This window comes from Mandrillus leucophaeus, unplaced genomic scaffold (assembly GCF_000951045.1).
Source record: "Mandrillus leucophaeus isolate KB7577 unplaced genomic scaffold, Mleu.le_1.0 Scaffold86, whole genome shotgun sequence".
NCBI lineage: Eukaryota > Metazoa > Chordata > Mammalia > Primates > Cercopithecidae > Mandrillus > Mandrillus leucophaeus.
In genome coordinates this window covers 1213480-1229197 of record NW_012109363.1, presented here as the reverse complement: position 1 = coordinate 1229197, position 15718 = coordinate 1213480, and the positions used below count along the sequence as shown (strand labels likewise).

General features: G+C 48.9%; 1 protein-coding gene across 1 annotated transcript in view; it reads right to left on the bottom strand.

The window, feature by feature from the left end:
• The window catches only part of SLC39A14 (solute carrier family 39 (zinc transporter), member 14), a 40282-nt gene that overhangs the window by 22771 nt on the left and 1793 nt on the right, over nucleotides 1-15718 (bottom strand). The window contains exons 2-3 of the mRNA XM_011968848.1: nucleotides 14350-14528; nucleotides 2953-3231 (exon numbers count right to left, since the gene is read on the bottom strand). Of these exons, the coding sequence (XP_011824238.1) occupies nucleotides 2953-3231; nucleotides 14350-14364 (294 nt within the window). The 5' untranslated portion in view covers nucleotides 14365-14528. The remainder of the gene's footprint in view (nucleotides 1-2952; nucleotides 3232-14349; nucleotides 14529-15718) is intronic.

Sequence of the window (15718 nt, the reverse complement as noted above, 5' to 3'; positions counted from 1 at the left end):
AAAAAAAAAAAAAAGTACAGGTAAGAACAAATTAAGGGACCCAGGCAATGACCACCAAAAGCCGCTAATGTTACAAATTAGGGGGGACACCCAGACATTTTCACCTCTGCATGCACCACCAGCTATAAGGCAGTTCTGGCAAAAAAAAAAAAAAAAAAAGAAAAACATTGTCACTAGAGTGTATGGTTTCTAGAAAACACCATTCTGGGGCTGGGTGCAGTGGCTCTCGCCTGTAATCCCAGCACTTTGGGAGGCTGAGATGGGCAAATCACTTGAGGTCAGGAGTTCAAAACCAGCCTGGCCAACATGGTGAAGCCCCATCGCTACTAAAAATACAAAAATTAGCCGGGCTTGGTAGCTCACGCCTGTAATCCCAGCTACTCAGGAGGCTGAGGCAGGAGAATCACTTGAAGCCAGGAGGCGGAGGTTGCAGTGAGCCGAGATCACGCCATTGCACTCCAGCCTGGGCAACAGAGCAAGACTCCATCCCTCACACACAAAAAAAAAAAAGAAAGAAAGAAAACACCATTCTGTGTGTGTGCCTGAAGATACAAGCTTCGTACCAAATCTGGCTGCACATCACAATAGCCCAGGGCGCTATTATGTTAAAATGCAGGTTCCAGTTACTTCTCTGAAGCTGAAATATCTGGGGGTGGGGCTCTGCCAAAACTGTGGTGCTGCCCGATCAGCCCCACACATCCTCAACCATAGGACCGTAGGACTGCCCTCAGCCTGAAAGACATATATGTTCACAGAGGTTAGGGGAGGGAAACCTGAAGATTCAAAGTGGGCTGTGGCCGGCCAGCAGCCATCGCATGCAGTCACCTTGGGAGGTGGCAGGTAAGCGCTTCTCACGAACCGTTCCTGTGAAATCTGCAGCTCCACTTCTAATTATACTGTGTACATCGACATGCCAGGCCTCTTCTGAGTTCGGTCTCACATGGGCATATCTCTGAGAGTCAGCCCTCTCGGTGTGTTGCCAAAATAAGTGCCTGGGCCTCTAAGGCTGAGGGCTGGACTCCCGCCACCCCGAGATGCTGCTGCTATCCTGGTGGGTCCCGAGGCTCACGCAGCTGCATCACCCCGCAGGGGCACGGGGGCGTGCTCCTCTCCGGCTCAGGTGTCTGCTGTGCTCAGGTCGTTCTGCATCCACACCACGTGGTTCCCCTGTCCCTTTTTAAAATTTTTTCTTTTTGAGATGGAGTCTCGCTCTGTCACTGGGCTGGAGTGCAGTGGCATAATCGCGGCTCACTGCGACCTCTGTCTCCCGGGTCCAAGTGATTCTCCTGCCTCAGCCTCCCCAGTAGTTGGGATTACAGGTACCCGCCACCAAGCCCAGCTAATTTTTGTATTTTTAGCAGAGACGGAGTTTCACCATGTTGGCCAGGATGGTCTTGCTCTCTTGGCCTCATGATCCACCTGCCTCGGCCTCCCAAAGTGCTGGGGTTACAGGCATGAGCCATCGCGCCCAGCCACCCCGCCCCACCTTTTTTTTTTTTTCCCCCGAGATGGAGTCTGGCTCTGTCACCCAGGCTGGAGTACAGTGGCGCGATCTTGGCTCATTGAGGCCTCTACCTCCTGGGTTCAAGTGATTCTCTCACCTCAGCGTCTGGAGTAGCTGGGATTACAGGCATCCACCACCACACCCGGCTAATTTTTGTATTTTTAGTAGAGACGGGGTTTCGCCCTGTTGGCCAGGCTAGTCTCGAACTTCTGACCTCAAGTGATCTGCCTGCCTCGGCCTCCCAAAGTGCTGGAATTACAGGCGTGAGCCAGCGCGTCCAGCACCCCCATCCATTTTATCTCCACACTACACTCATTTTTCAAGTGGCAGCTGAAGGACATCCCATGCATGAGCCTTCCCTGATGATTGCAGCACACTCATCTCCCCCTCTCATTTCTGCATCCTGCAATTACCGTCCAACCCACAAAATGCAACACTTCATTTCAGCGCCTGCTGACTTTGTCCTCTGTTGGTTGAACTCCCCATCATGATAGTCAACTCCCTAAATATGACTCATTTTTCTCTATTTCTCACAACACCAGCACAGGGAACAAAGTCGATATATAAAGATTTTGCTGTCTGACTTATACTTGGCTGCCACAAATAGCCCCAGAGTCTGATTAGCAGAGATGATATGGAAGAAAGAACGCAGAATCCAAAGACCTGGCGTTCTAGCCCTGGTCTCTGCAGGGACTCACTGCGGGACCCTCGGTGTCCTCTGCTATAAAATGCAGATAATCTCACCTGCACCTGGAGGGACTGTGGGCTCACCCGGGACGTAATGGGCTCTGTCAATGGTAAACTCTATGAGAAATACTGTCCTAGGAGTCATGTTTTCTCAGCATTTCTAAGTCACTCAAGTGCGGTTCTGGGGAAGACCCTGGGGGCGCTGAGAACTGCACTTCCAGGCTGCCTTTTGTTTTGTTTTGAGACAGAGTCTCGCTTTGTTGCCCAAGCTGGAGTGCAATGGCTCGATCTTGGCTCACTGCAACCTCTACCTCCTGGGTTCCAGCGATTCTCCTGCCTCAGCCTCCTGCATGGCTGGGATCACAGGCACCTGCCCCCATGCCCGGCTAATTCTTGTATTTCTAGTAGAGACAGGGTTTCACCATGTTGGCCAGGCCGGTCTCGAACCCCTGACCTCAGAAAATCCACCCGCCTTGGCCTTCCAAAGTGCTGGGCTTACAGGCGTGAGCCACCATGCCCGGCCCCAGGCTGCCTTTTGTTAAGGGCTTCAGAAAACCTATGCAGGGGGTCAGAAGTACTGCAGAGACTCAGAATTTGCTGATTCAGACAATGGAGGAAAAAGAATCAGCCTGTCCACTCTATCAGAGACTTGCCTGCCTCATCTTACCTCTGCCACGCTGCCCTGGGCCCAACTAGACAGGGAACCCTGAGAGGCCAGAGACAGGGCTGAGCAGAGCTGCTGGCTTGCAGGGGAGCCTTACCGTGGAGAGGTTCCTGTGTCCCTGCACGTGCTGGGTGACATTACCCCGGCCCACTCCCACATCCAGGTGGTTGAGCAGGGCCTTCAGCTGCTGCAGAGTGAGGCTGTCACCCTCGCCATAGCGATGCATTAGATCCTGCAGGAAGGAGGCAGCGCTGATAGCTGGCGCACCCGGGGACGAAGCGTGCGCCTCAGGGGTGGTTCTCCATAAGCCAAGCAGGGTCAGCAGGAGGCAGCTCTGGAAGGCCGGGTGCAGCAGCTTCATGGTGACTGAATAAGCCTGTGAGAGAAAAAGGCAGATGAAGCTGAGGCCTCTCCCTGTGTGCCGGCAACTGCGCCGGGCCCGTCCGCCACACACTAAACACGGTGAGACTATCCCTCGGTCTCTGCCTCTCAGCTCCTTCTTGAATTAGCCTTTGAGAAAAACCGTTCTTTTGAAGGGACAGAATAAAAACGAATAAAAAGGACAAACGAAACAGGTTTGATTAGATTGAAAAATTAAAAAAAAAAAAAAACAGCAATGTGGTTATGATTTTATTTATTTATTTAGAGACGGAGTTTCACTTATTGTCCAGGCTGCAGTGCAGTGGCGCAATCTTAGCTCACTACAGCCTCTGCCTCCTGGGTTCAAGTGATTCTCAGGCCTCCCGAGTAGCTGGGATTACAGGCGTCTGCCACCACACCCGGCTAATTTTTTTGTATTTATAGTACAGACAGGATTTCATCATGTTGACCAGGCTGGTCTCAAACTGGTGACCTCAGGTGATCCACCCACTTCGGCCTCCCAAAGTGCTGGAATTACAGGCGTGAGCCACTGCGCCCAGCCAGTTACGATTTTTTAGAAGTCCTTTTAGAGGTACTGAAATAACCATGAATTTAACATCCTTATATCTGGGGTCTGCTTCAAAATAAAGGAGGGGGTATGAGCACGGGGGTGTGGATGAGACATGATCAGGCATGAGCTGACATTCACTGGAACGAAGAGACAGGTAGATGGGAATTCATCAGACTCTTTTGTTTTTGTTTTTGTTTTAGATAGTCTTTCCGTTTCCCAGGCTAAAGTGCAGTGGTGTGATCTCGGCTCACTGCAACCTCTACCTCCCAGGTTTAGGCAATTCTCTTGCCTCAGCCTTCTGAGGACCTGGGATTACAGGCACCCGCCATCACGCCTGGCTAATTTTTGTATTTTTAGTAGAGATGGGGTTTCACCATGTTGGCCCGCTGGTCTCGAACTCCTGGGCTCAAGTGATCCACCCACCTCGGCCTCCCAAAGTGCTGGGATTATAGGCGTGAGTCACTGCGCCCGGACCTGTCTACTTTTATATATGTTTGAAATCCTCTGAAATAAAGCTGTTAAAAAATAAACATCAGCTGGGCGCTGTGGCTCACACCTGTAATCTGAGTACTTTGGGAGGCTGAGGTGGGTGGATCACAAGGTCAGGAGTTCGAGACCAGCTTAGCCAACATGGTGAAACCCCATCTCTACTAAAAATACAAAAAATTAGCCAGGCATGGTGGTGCACATCTGTAATCCCAGGAGGCTGAGGCAGGAGAATCACTTGAATCTGGGAGACTGAGGTTTGCAGTGAGCCAAGATCGCACCATTGCACTCTAGCCTGGGTGACACAGCGAGACTCCGTCTCAAAATAAATAAATAAATAAACAAACAAACACCATAACTAAAAAAGAAAAATTACAGACTGGCAAACATATATACCATTTGACGTGACATAGTTTTATTTCTATACTGTATAAATCACTAAACACATACAAAACACTCAGCCTCTCTATAGTATTGAGAATATAAATGTAAAACTTTGGCTGCTTCCATTTTGCTACTTATTAAAATAGCAACATAGCTTTTTTTTTTTTTTTTTTTTTTTTTTTTGAGATGGAGTTTCACTCTTGTTGTCCAGGCTGGAGTGCAATGATGCCAACTCGGCTCACTGCAACCTCCGCCTCCCAGGTTCAAGCAATTCTCCTGCCTCGGCCTCCCGAGTAGCTGGGATTACAGGCGCCTGCCACCATGCCTGGTTAATTTTTGTATTTTTAGTAGAGACAGGGATTTACCATATTGGTCAGGCTGGTCTTGAATTGCTGACCTCAGATGAGTCACCTGCCTCGGGCTCCCAAAGTGCTGGGATTACAGGCATAAGCCACCGCGCCCAGCCAGATTTTTTTAAGATAAAACATTTCATGTCAATGAGGCTAAGCAATAGAATAAGATACCAGTGACTGGATAAACAATGGGACTCTTGAAAAGCTATGTGATAATGAAAATATATAAATCCCTCAATTAACAATTAAATAAATAATTAATTTGCTCTAATAGAAGTAATCCAAAAGTAAAAAGGCTATGTGCAGAAAGATGTGTCATGGGTCAAGTAAATCATATCAGTTTCACGGAATATTATGCAGCTATAAATGAGTCATGGCATAATGGCAAGTTAAAAAGCAGAGCAATTATTTGGCAGAGTTTAGAACTGAGAAAGAACACAGACAAATGAGGCCGGGCACAGTGGCTCACGCTTGTAATCCCAACACTTCAGAAGGCCAAGGCGGGTGGATCATTTGAGCTCAGGAGTTCAAGACCAGCCTGGCCAACGTGGTGAAATCCCGTCTGTAGTAAAAATATGAAAATCAGCCAGGCACACACAATCCCAGCTACTTGGGAGGGTGAGGCAGGAGAGTCGCTTGAACCCAGGAGGCGGAGGTTGCAGTGAGCCGAGATAGTGCCACTGCACTCCAGCCTGGGCGACAGAGCGAGACTCTATATCAAAAAAAAAAAAAAAAAAAGAGAAAGAGAAAGAGAAAGAACAGACAAACGAAAGCTTAAAGTAAGATTGATGATGATTTTTCTTTTGTTAACCATCTCCCGTAGTATGGTTATAATTTCATTAGTGATCTAAACAAATTATCAAGAGGGGAAAATGAGTCTCCTTGCTCCAGACCAAGAAGCGGCCAATCACTGCAGCCATTTCTTCCCCAGGCACCCAGGGCTCAGGCACTAATCTCAGTACATCACACGCCCTGGGGCTTTGCTTATGACAGAGGAAGAGCAGCAGAGAGGCTGAGAGCAGGCTTGCCTGAATCCTGGCTCTGCCACTTACCAGCAGTGTGATCTTGGATAAATTATTTAACTAGAGTCAATATTCTAGAATCACTCAAAGCAGCAATGTAGCTTATCATGGCCTTCAGTGTCAGACAAACCTCCCTTGAATTTCTACACAGCTGCTTATAACTACAGACAAGCAAACTGGTCTCCCTCTATCCTCGGTTTTTTCATCTATAAAATTGGTATCCACCTCATTAGATCACTTTGAGGATCTAACAGCATAAGCTATGGCAAGGCCCTTGCCAAGCTTGCCTGAACCACATAGAAAGCACTCAATAAAATTTAGCTACAATAATTATAAGACTTATAATCAGCAGGATTCCCAACTCTGACTCCCTCAGCCCAAACATTAGGCTGCTAGTGGAACTGTCAGGAATATCCTGTGGCAAACTAAAGTATCTTAACTCCAGGCCCTGGGGGCACACACACCACGTAAGTCCCCTACTGTGATATTGCCAGGGACATTACATGCTTTAGGATCCACGTATGCGGCACGCACAGAATCTGGGGACAAAAAATATCACTCTTCAGTGGAATATATACTTTGAGTCCACATGGATGGATTCGGCATCAGCCACAATGACGGTTTGTACAAGTGCTACTTTGAGATTCACAACTCTCAAATCTCCACCAAGAGACAAATGTTAAATTTTGGCGAGCAGGGTGGATCTTAGGCAAGAATGACTAAAAACCTGTTGTACAAAGAAAGCAGTTATCCATCGGAGCAGACTGTGAACTGTCGATGGCATGAGTTGTGCTGTCAAAATAAGGGGGAGGTCTGCCTGCATTTAGAAAAGAAAAGGCAAAGAGATGATGGACAGCAGCTAGCATTTACCAAGCGCAGACCTTGCTAAGCACTTGGCATTCCCCAGTTCCTTTAACAGAAGCTGGGAAACTTACACCACGCAACAGACAAGGACACTGGGGTTCAGAGATTAGGAAACGTGACCCACAGAAGCAAGCAGCAAAGCCAGAAGTTGAATTGCTTTGTAAATTGAAGCCCGGTCTGAATGACGTTAAATTCAATGCTTTCTTAACCACCATGCCCTCTGCACGAAGACAGAAAAATACACATCCTGGAACCCATGGAGATCCACAAACTCCTGCATGTCTCTGTGCAGGTCTTTCCCAATGTCTAACAGCCCCAATAAACATCCAGATCTTGGCTTACAACGCCCTGCAATGCTATGAAGGGACAGCCCCGGGTAGCCTTTGGAGGACAGACTGTGTCACAGTGCTCGTGCCCTGGGGCCACTTCAACAAGATAAACCAACAGATGTTCCCCCCCTCAGCTGCATTTCTCAAACTTATTTGCTGTAACTTCAAACCCCAAAAGACTTCAGGTGTGGGAAACTCAGGGTGATTTTAGCAGCTTTACCTGGCTGGTATTCACCTAGAGGTGAGCATTTATGAAGCATTTACTTTTCCCAGACCCAGTGGCCCCTCGGCCCCTCAGGTGGCGGCTATGACAGCCTGGAGTGCTAGGGAAGAGGCACCTTCAGGTTGGACCTTCAGAAGAATGAGCCCACAAGAGCACCTTCGCTTCTCCCAGGTGACCTTTTCTCCCCCGCAGCATAGCTGCTCTTTCCTCCAGGACATGTGATGCACTGGGCATTGACGCCCACGAGACAGCATCCAGGCTCAGGTCTAGACCTGTCTCCATGGGGTGTGCAGATTCACAAGCAGAGCCCTCCTGCCTGGCCAGCGCTTGAGATACGCACTCACCCACAAGGGTTAGGGAGGATCTAGGACTGCGAGTGACACTCAAGTCCACGTGACCCCGGCCTTTTGGCAGGCATGAAAGGGGAGTTTTCTGCTCCGGTGGAGTTTTGTTTTCTTCTTAACTACAAGTTATTCTTAGCAGGGAAAAGGTTTGTAAAAAGTATTAGAGAGGAAAGAAAGAAGAGGGACCCACACACAGCGGTTGATGCTGCCGGGACAGGGAGGCTGGGCAGGGGTCCGCGTGCGTGGCCCCAGCTGCAGGAGGAAGCCCCACGCCAGGTTCCATTCCATATGTGGCCCCTGGAGAGCCACTCCAGTCCCCCCAGGGTGTTGGGCCAGCTGCCCTCAAGTAAGGACAGACACCTCTCAGGGGCAGGAAGACAAGTGGGAAGGAGACAAAATGAAGTGTGCTGTGGCCTGGGAACGCCTCCAGGCCAGCTCTTCCTGCTGGAGAGAGACTAGAATCTCTCTGCCCGAGTGTGCACTTGCCTCGGGGTCAAAGAAGTAAAATTATTTTAGTGCCCTCCTTCTGTGTCTAAGGTGCCAGACCCAACTCTGGGGGAGGTGGGAGGGAGACACAGAAGAAAGCAACACCTGTTCTGGAACCCTCTGTGGAAGCTCAGAAGTTGCCTTACCATCCGGAGGCCCATAATTGGAATTCCACCCACCACTGCCCTTCACTTGGTCCAGAAGTAGCTCTGCCTAGAAGCGGCACTTCTGTCCTGCACGGACGCACCTGTGATGCTCAGCTTGCTGCATTCTTTTCTAAGCCCACCTCCCCTCTTGAGAGGAGCAAACATTCACTTCTGTGACGCTGGGTCTGCAGGCTGGGCACAGATGTGAGAACAGGCAACAGAAACCAACAAGGCCTCGGAGCAGCCGGGCATCCACTTGTCCCCTCCCTTTCCTGACAACCCCCCCACCGCACCCCCGTTCCACTGGCCAGGGAGTCCAACACTCCTATTCTCAGATTCTGAGTGCAGAAACAAAACATGAAAACTAAGCTCAAATGCTCCAGAGACAAACGTGCCCAATTCAGACGATTTCTGAGGCCAAGAGGCTGTGTGTCTGCCCTCTGTCCCCTCGTGCCCACTGTGTCCCGCCAAGCACAGGCTGTGTGAATGCATAGGACATCGCCAGGGTGGGGCTCTTACACGGGGTCAGAGTCAGCTGCAGGCTCTAGGGTGGCAGTCGGTTTGAAGGCAGTCTAAACTGGGGTTTTATGAAGCACTTCACTTAAAATTATGAGAAGGCTGACGGTCTACACAAAGAAAGACCACAGGGTTGCAGGGGTGGGTGAGGGAGTGGAGGGGGCAGCCAAGTAGAAGCCAGGCTGATAGAAATTATGTTCCCCAGAGCTCTTGGTTCCACCACGGACTGGCCTCAGTGAATCATCCTAAGACTTCCCCGCAAACTGTCTTCTCAAAGGATGTAAAATGAGCCATCTGGTTCTCATATATTCCTCAGGGACAGAGAAAGGGGTCTCTCAGGGACCCATGGTCCTGCCTGGCACATCACCCAGGCTTATGACCGTCCACAAGACAGTAATTACAAAGGCAGCTCCCACCACTCCCTTGGGGTTCTCTCCCAGGAAAATAGCTCATTTCTGCATCAGTCCTTCAAGCAGACTGCGCTTTCTCCACTCTCCGATCCCTGCCCCACTCTAGGGCTGTGACCGCTGAGCCTGATAGGAATGTGTCTCCAGCTAGCAGATACCCGCTAGCAGATAACCATGGCTCAAGGTTAGCTCTCCGTGACTCACACAATAGCAAAAGGCCCTGAGTGAGCCAAGAGCCATCTGGAGCCCAGGCATAAGGAAAAACCCAGACAAGTTGCAGACAAAGGACAAAGCCAGGCCTCAGGGTGGAAGGTGGAGGTCTTAAGGAATAAAAACAAAAATCAAGGACTACTTGTCTTGAGGACTGCGGGTGCTAGTGGCCTGGGAAGTGCCGCCTGGCAATGGAAGGCCCACGGACGTGAATCTGAAGCCCAATTTTCGGTGGGACTACAAGTGACATATTATTACAATGAACCCATATCCTTAGCTTGAAAAGAAGAGAACAGGCTGGGCGCGGTGGCTCACACCTATAATCCCAGCACTTTGGGAGGCCGAGACGGGCAGATCACGAGGTCAGGAGATCGAGACCATCCTGGCGAACACTGTGAAACCCCGTCTCTACTAAAAATACAAAAAAATTAGCCGGGGGTGGTGGCGGGCGCCTGTAGTCCCAGCTACTCGGGAGGCTGAGGCAGGAGAATGGCAAGAACCCCGCGGGCGGAGCTTGCAGTGAGCGGAGATCGCGCCACTGCACTCCAGCCTGGGCAAAGCAACAGAGCGAGACTCTGTCTCGAAAAAAAAAAAAAAAAGAAAAAAGAAAAAAAAAGAAAAGAGGAGAATAAACTTGCAGAGTTTAATGAGTATCATACAAGAAAGCATATTGCAACACTAACTACTTAAGATGAGAACATGAAATGGGAGTGTAATTTTCCTACACCTGATAATTAACAAAATGAGTAAAACTTTTAAAAGAAAAAAAAAAAAATTCACCAATGCAGCCAAACAAGAAAACAAATCTAATCAAAGATATATTAACTTCAAAACCAGAGGCAAGGGAAAAATGAGGGAGGCACCACGCATGGCTCATGTTCTATTCCTGGCCCAACCCTGACAAACCAAATGAATGACAAGAGCAGATCCAGAATTTTCACTCACATCCCCAAGTGTGGCAAGAGGAAGTATTTTTCCTCTTCAGTTGAGAAGTAGGAGGAAAAGCCACTGGGGAAGAGCAAAAAAAAAAAAAAAAAAACCGGTGCACCTGGACCAAAAACAATGGGCCGACTCCCATGGAAGGAAATAAGGGCTCCCAGGCCACATTCTGAATTGAGGACATGATCCAATTCCAAATTCCAGTTAGTATTCCTTCTCTCTCTCTCTCTTTTTTTTTTTTTGAGATGAGTCTTGCTCTGTTGCCCAGGCCGGAGTGCAGTAGCACGATCTCGGCTCACTGCAACCTCTGCCTCCCAGATTCAGGTGATTTGTCCTGCCTCGGCCTCCTGAGTAGCTGGAATTACATGCATGTACCACCACACCCAGTTAATTTCTGTATTTTTAGTAGAGACGGGGTTTCACCATGTTAGCTAAGCTGGTCTCAAACTCCTGACCTCAGGTGCTGCACCTGTCTCGGCCTCCCAAAGTGCTGGGATTACAGGCGTAAACCACCATGCCCGGCCAAGTGTATCTTCTCTTCTAACACAAAAGAATACCACTCTCAAGGAAGTGAGCTGAGCCGCACTGCAGGAACTACACCCCTGAATAGAGGACAGACCCACCTCACCACACAGTTAGCATTCCTTCAGGCTACAGAAAACAGGTCATAAATACCTAGCCCTTAGCACTCCTGGAGCTGAGAGGAGGGGACAAACCTGGAGAGGAAAGTTGCTTTCTTATTTTAGAGCCAACAGAACATGTGAGCAGAACTGCAGTCACATGAGGAAGAGGTAAAGAAACAGCAGGCAGAGCAAGCCACAGACAGGTAAACCACAACTCCAGAGAAAGCCGTTCCTCACCACTGCTCCACGCCAAGGAATAACCTCATTAGAACATCAATTCCACGAGACGAGAGCTCAAAGATGAGATTATAACCAACATGAGACCAGAAGAGGATGCAGGCTTACTAAAAAAGAGGAATAAAACCTCACTGAAGAACTAATACATTATGACAAATACAGAACAAAATTCTGCCAGTCATTTAATCCATTTATGCCTGAGGTTGCAATTTTTTGAATTTTTGCAATCAGACCTTGGTGATGACCTTGAGCAGGATATAAATTAACTCCCATATGCTTGCTGTTCAAAACATGGGAACACTAGGCATAAATGGCTCAAGGAAAGTTTGAGATAATCACAGTAAATGCAGATGGACAAGACAAATTAAAGCAAAAACAGAAGACAAAGAGACGAACGAAAGGATAACTCGTGTTCTCAGAGAGGGGAACCCAAGAATGAAATGGAAGATGTGTTCTAAGATAAGACACAAGATTTTCCTGGTTGGGCGCAGTGGCTCACTTGAGGTCAGGAGTTCGAGACCAGCCTGGTCAATATGGTGAAATCCCAACTCCACTAAAAATATAAAAATTAGTCAGGTATGGTGGCTCACATCTGTAGTCCCAGCTACCTGGGAGGCTGAGGCAGAGAACTGCTTGAACCCGGGAGGCGAAGGTTGCAGTGAGCAGAGATTGTGCCACTGCACCCCAGCCTGGGCAACAGAGAAAGACTCCATCTCAAAACAACAACTGGCCGGGCCCGGTGGCTCAAGCCTGTAATCCCAGCACTTTGGGAGGCCGAGGCGGGCGGATCACGAGGTCAGGAAATCAAGACCATCCTGGCTAACACGGTGAAACCCCGTCTGTACTAAAAAGTACAAAAAACTAGCCGGGCGAGGTGGCGGGCGCCTGTAGTACCAGCTACTCGGGAGGCTGAGGCAGGAGAATGGCGTAAACCCGGGAGGCAGAGCTTGCAGTGAGCTGAGATCCGGCCACTGCACTCCAGCCTGAGAGACAGAGCGAGACTCCGTCTCAACAACAACAAAAAAACAAAAAACAAAAAACAACAACAACAACAAAACAAGATTTTCCTGAAATTAGAGGAAAAACAGAATCTGAAGACTGAAATAATGCACTGTATTCCGCCAATGTTCAATATTGAAACATTACAGTGTTTTTTAGGCATCTAGAAGAAACTCTTTTTCCCCCCAGAAAGGGTTACTATAAAAATTGAGGCTGGGCACAGTGGTTCACACCTGTAATCCCCGCATTTTGGGAGGCCGAGGGAAGCAGATAACATGGTCAGGAGATGAAGACCATCCTGGCCAACATGGTGAAACCCATCTCTATTAAAAAAAAAACAAAAAACAAAAAACTAGCCAGGTGTGGTGGCGTACACCTGTAGTCCCAGCTACTCAGGAGGCTGAGGCAGGGGAATCACTTGAACCTGGGAGGCAAAGGTTGCAGTGAGCCAAGATCGCGTTACTGACTCCAGGCTGGCGACAGAGCGAAACTGTCTCAAAAAAAAAAAAAGAAAAAAAAAAAGAAAATTGAGAAACATACTAAAACTTCTTTTAAACAGGAAAAAATCCAACTGCCTTCTTCTTTCCCATAGCACCATTCAGTGTCAGACGAGAATGCAAGAATGCCAGAAAGTCTCCACAATTCGGAGCGAAAGAAACTATGAGCCAAGAATATTATCCCCAGCCAACACATCGCACAATTAGGTAAAAACAATAGGCAGAAATTCTTGGGCATAAAAGAACTCAGAAAATATAGTCCCCTTCCTGGGGGGAAATATGACTTAACAATGAAATGCATGTAATTAATACAGAAATGGAAATACGGAGAGCTCAGGAATGCAGAAAGCATGGTAACAGGACTGATGGTGAGCATTAATACCCTTCCGATAAGAAATAATAAAATATCATTACAGGGCTGCGCATGGTGGTTCACACCTGTAATCCCAGCACTTTTGGGAGGCTGAGGCGGGTGGATCATGAGGTCAAGAGATAGAGACAATCCTGACCAACATGGTGAAACCCCGTTTCTACTAAAACTACAAAAATTAGCTGGGCATGGTGGTGCACACCTGTAGTCCCAGCTGCTCGGGAGGCTGAGGCAGGAAAATCGCTTGAACCCGGGAGATGGAGGTTGCAGTGAGCCGAGATCGCGCCACTACACTTCAGCCTGGCGACAGAGCGAGACTCTGTCTCAAAAAACAAACAAACAAACAAACAAAAACCCTTCAGGTAAGAAATAATAAAAAATCATTACAGGGCTGGGGGTGGTGGCCCACGTCTGTAATCCCAGCACTATGGGAGGCCAAGTCAGGTAGACTGCTTGAGCTCAGGAGTTCAAGACCAGCCTAGGCAACATGGTGAAACCCTGTCCCTACAAAAAATGCAAAAATTAGCCAGGCGTGGTGATGCACGCCTGTAATCCCAGCTACTAAGGAGCCCTGAGGTGGGAGGTCTGCTTGAGCCCAGGAGTGTAAGGCTGCAATGAACTATGACTGTGCCACTACACTCTAGCCTGGGCGACAGAGAAAAGATCTTGTCTCAAAAAATCATCAAAATAACATAAATCAATTAAAAAAAATACATTGGGCTACAGAAACTGCCAAATGTTTTACAAATGCTTGATTAATACACCCTGGATATTCATGGTCAAACTAACAATGATACACTCATCTGTGTAAGTCCCAGTTTACGAAATCAGAAAACCAATCATCTGCCAGCTTGGCCATCAAGTGAATACTGCCCTACAGGCTTCTCTGGGGGTAGAAAGAGCTTTGAGAAAAACCATCCAGCCCATGGCCCTCTCCACTCACCCAAGGAACATCATGTGAGAAGCCACTCTCCCCTCAGACAAGCTGACCTAGGCTGACACCTTCACTCAAGCAAATAGCAAATCTCACAGTTGGAAACCAACCCTGGTTTGGCCCTGCCCAGGGGGTAATTGGCCCATTCTCCCCCTGCTTCCTCTTGCCCTCCCACCTACTACTCTCCTCCATACCCTAAAAGGATGCATTCTCCTCTTCCAGCTCCTGCTCCCAGGACCTTCGCCTCAAGCCTTGGCACAGTCGAAGCCCACCCAGGGTGGGAAATTTCCAGACAGTGCAGGAGGGCAGCCAGCAGAGCCCACTCACTCTCCTTGTGAAACCTCGCGCTGCTGGGAGGGGCAGGATGGGAAAACTAAGAAAAATAATAATAAAAACTCTGGTGACCCAGAAGCAGGGAACAAAATTAGAACGTTGAGCCTGCTGTTCACCAACTAATATTTACTGAGCCCCCATTGTGTGTGCCAGCGCCTGTGGGAGGAGGTTATGAAGCAGAGACGGGTGGTCAGGGCCCCAGGCAGCCGGCACAGACAAACAGGGAATGGCTTATTTAGCCCCACGCTGAGCATGGAGTGAGTGTAATGACAGCCAGGCCCAGGCGCTGGAGCCAGGAGGAGGGAGGGAGGGAACACATTGGCCAGGCTTGCTCCAGCCCAGCTGGAGCTGGAGCAAAGGGGACTTCCCAAAGCAACTGAGTCAGATGGGCAGGGACCCGGGAAGAGCCCAGAGTGGCCAGCCGGTGTTTTCCCCACCCAAGGTCAGGGTCAGAGTCACCTCACTTCTCATCATTCACCCAACACTTCCCAGACAGTTGCAAAATTCTCCCTGTCGTCCAAGTTCACTCCCGTTTGTCAGACCATGGGGCCAGGCATGTGGCTTAGGAAACGTGGTACTCACATCCATCACTTATGTCACCCCCATGAAGCAGAACTTCCCGGCTTGTTATTCAGGATCAGATAAATAAATGGAAAGTATGATCTAGTGGCCAAATCACTGGACGACACGACGTGCCACACGCCCTGGGTTCAACTTTGGGGCCTGCCAGGAACTTCCCAAGTGTGTCCGGCACAATTAAACTGTGAAAGCACCGAGCTCACAGAAGCACTCTGATCAAGACAGAGCTTAAAGGCTGCTTGGCACAGCACTGAGGCCAGCGCCTTCCTAGTCCCCTATCTTCTAGGTTCTTAGGACAACCCCTTTACTTAGTCCTGAATTCTGCTTCTGTTCAATTACTTCCCTATCGAGGAAGTTGTCTTGGATCACTTTTCCAGCACTTTTCTCTGGCTATTATGGACTCCTCATTACCTTGTCTCCCAGGGAGCCTCCCCAGCTAGATTTGTATTCTTTGAAGATAACTTCCTGAAACGTATCCTTCCCTCCCGTTTCTTCTATGTCCTCCTCTCCTCCCTACCTGCAGCACAGTGCCTGGGACAGTGCTGGGCACATAATGGGCTAAAGGCAGAGAAGTTTTGCCTCCCTTCTAACTGAAGTCTGCCTGCATCGCCCCTGCAGCCTGATAAAGAATAGGGAGCTCTGGATGGGCGC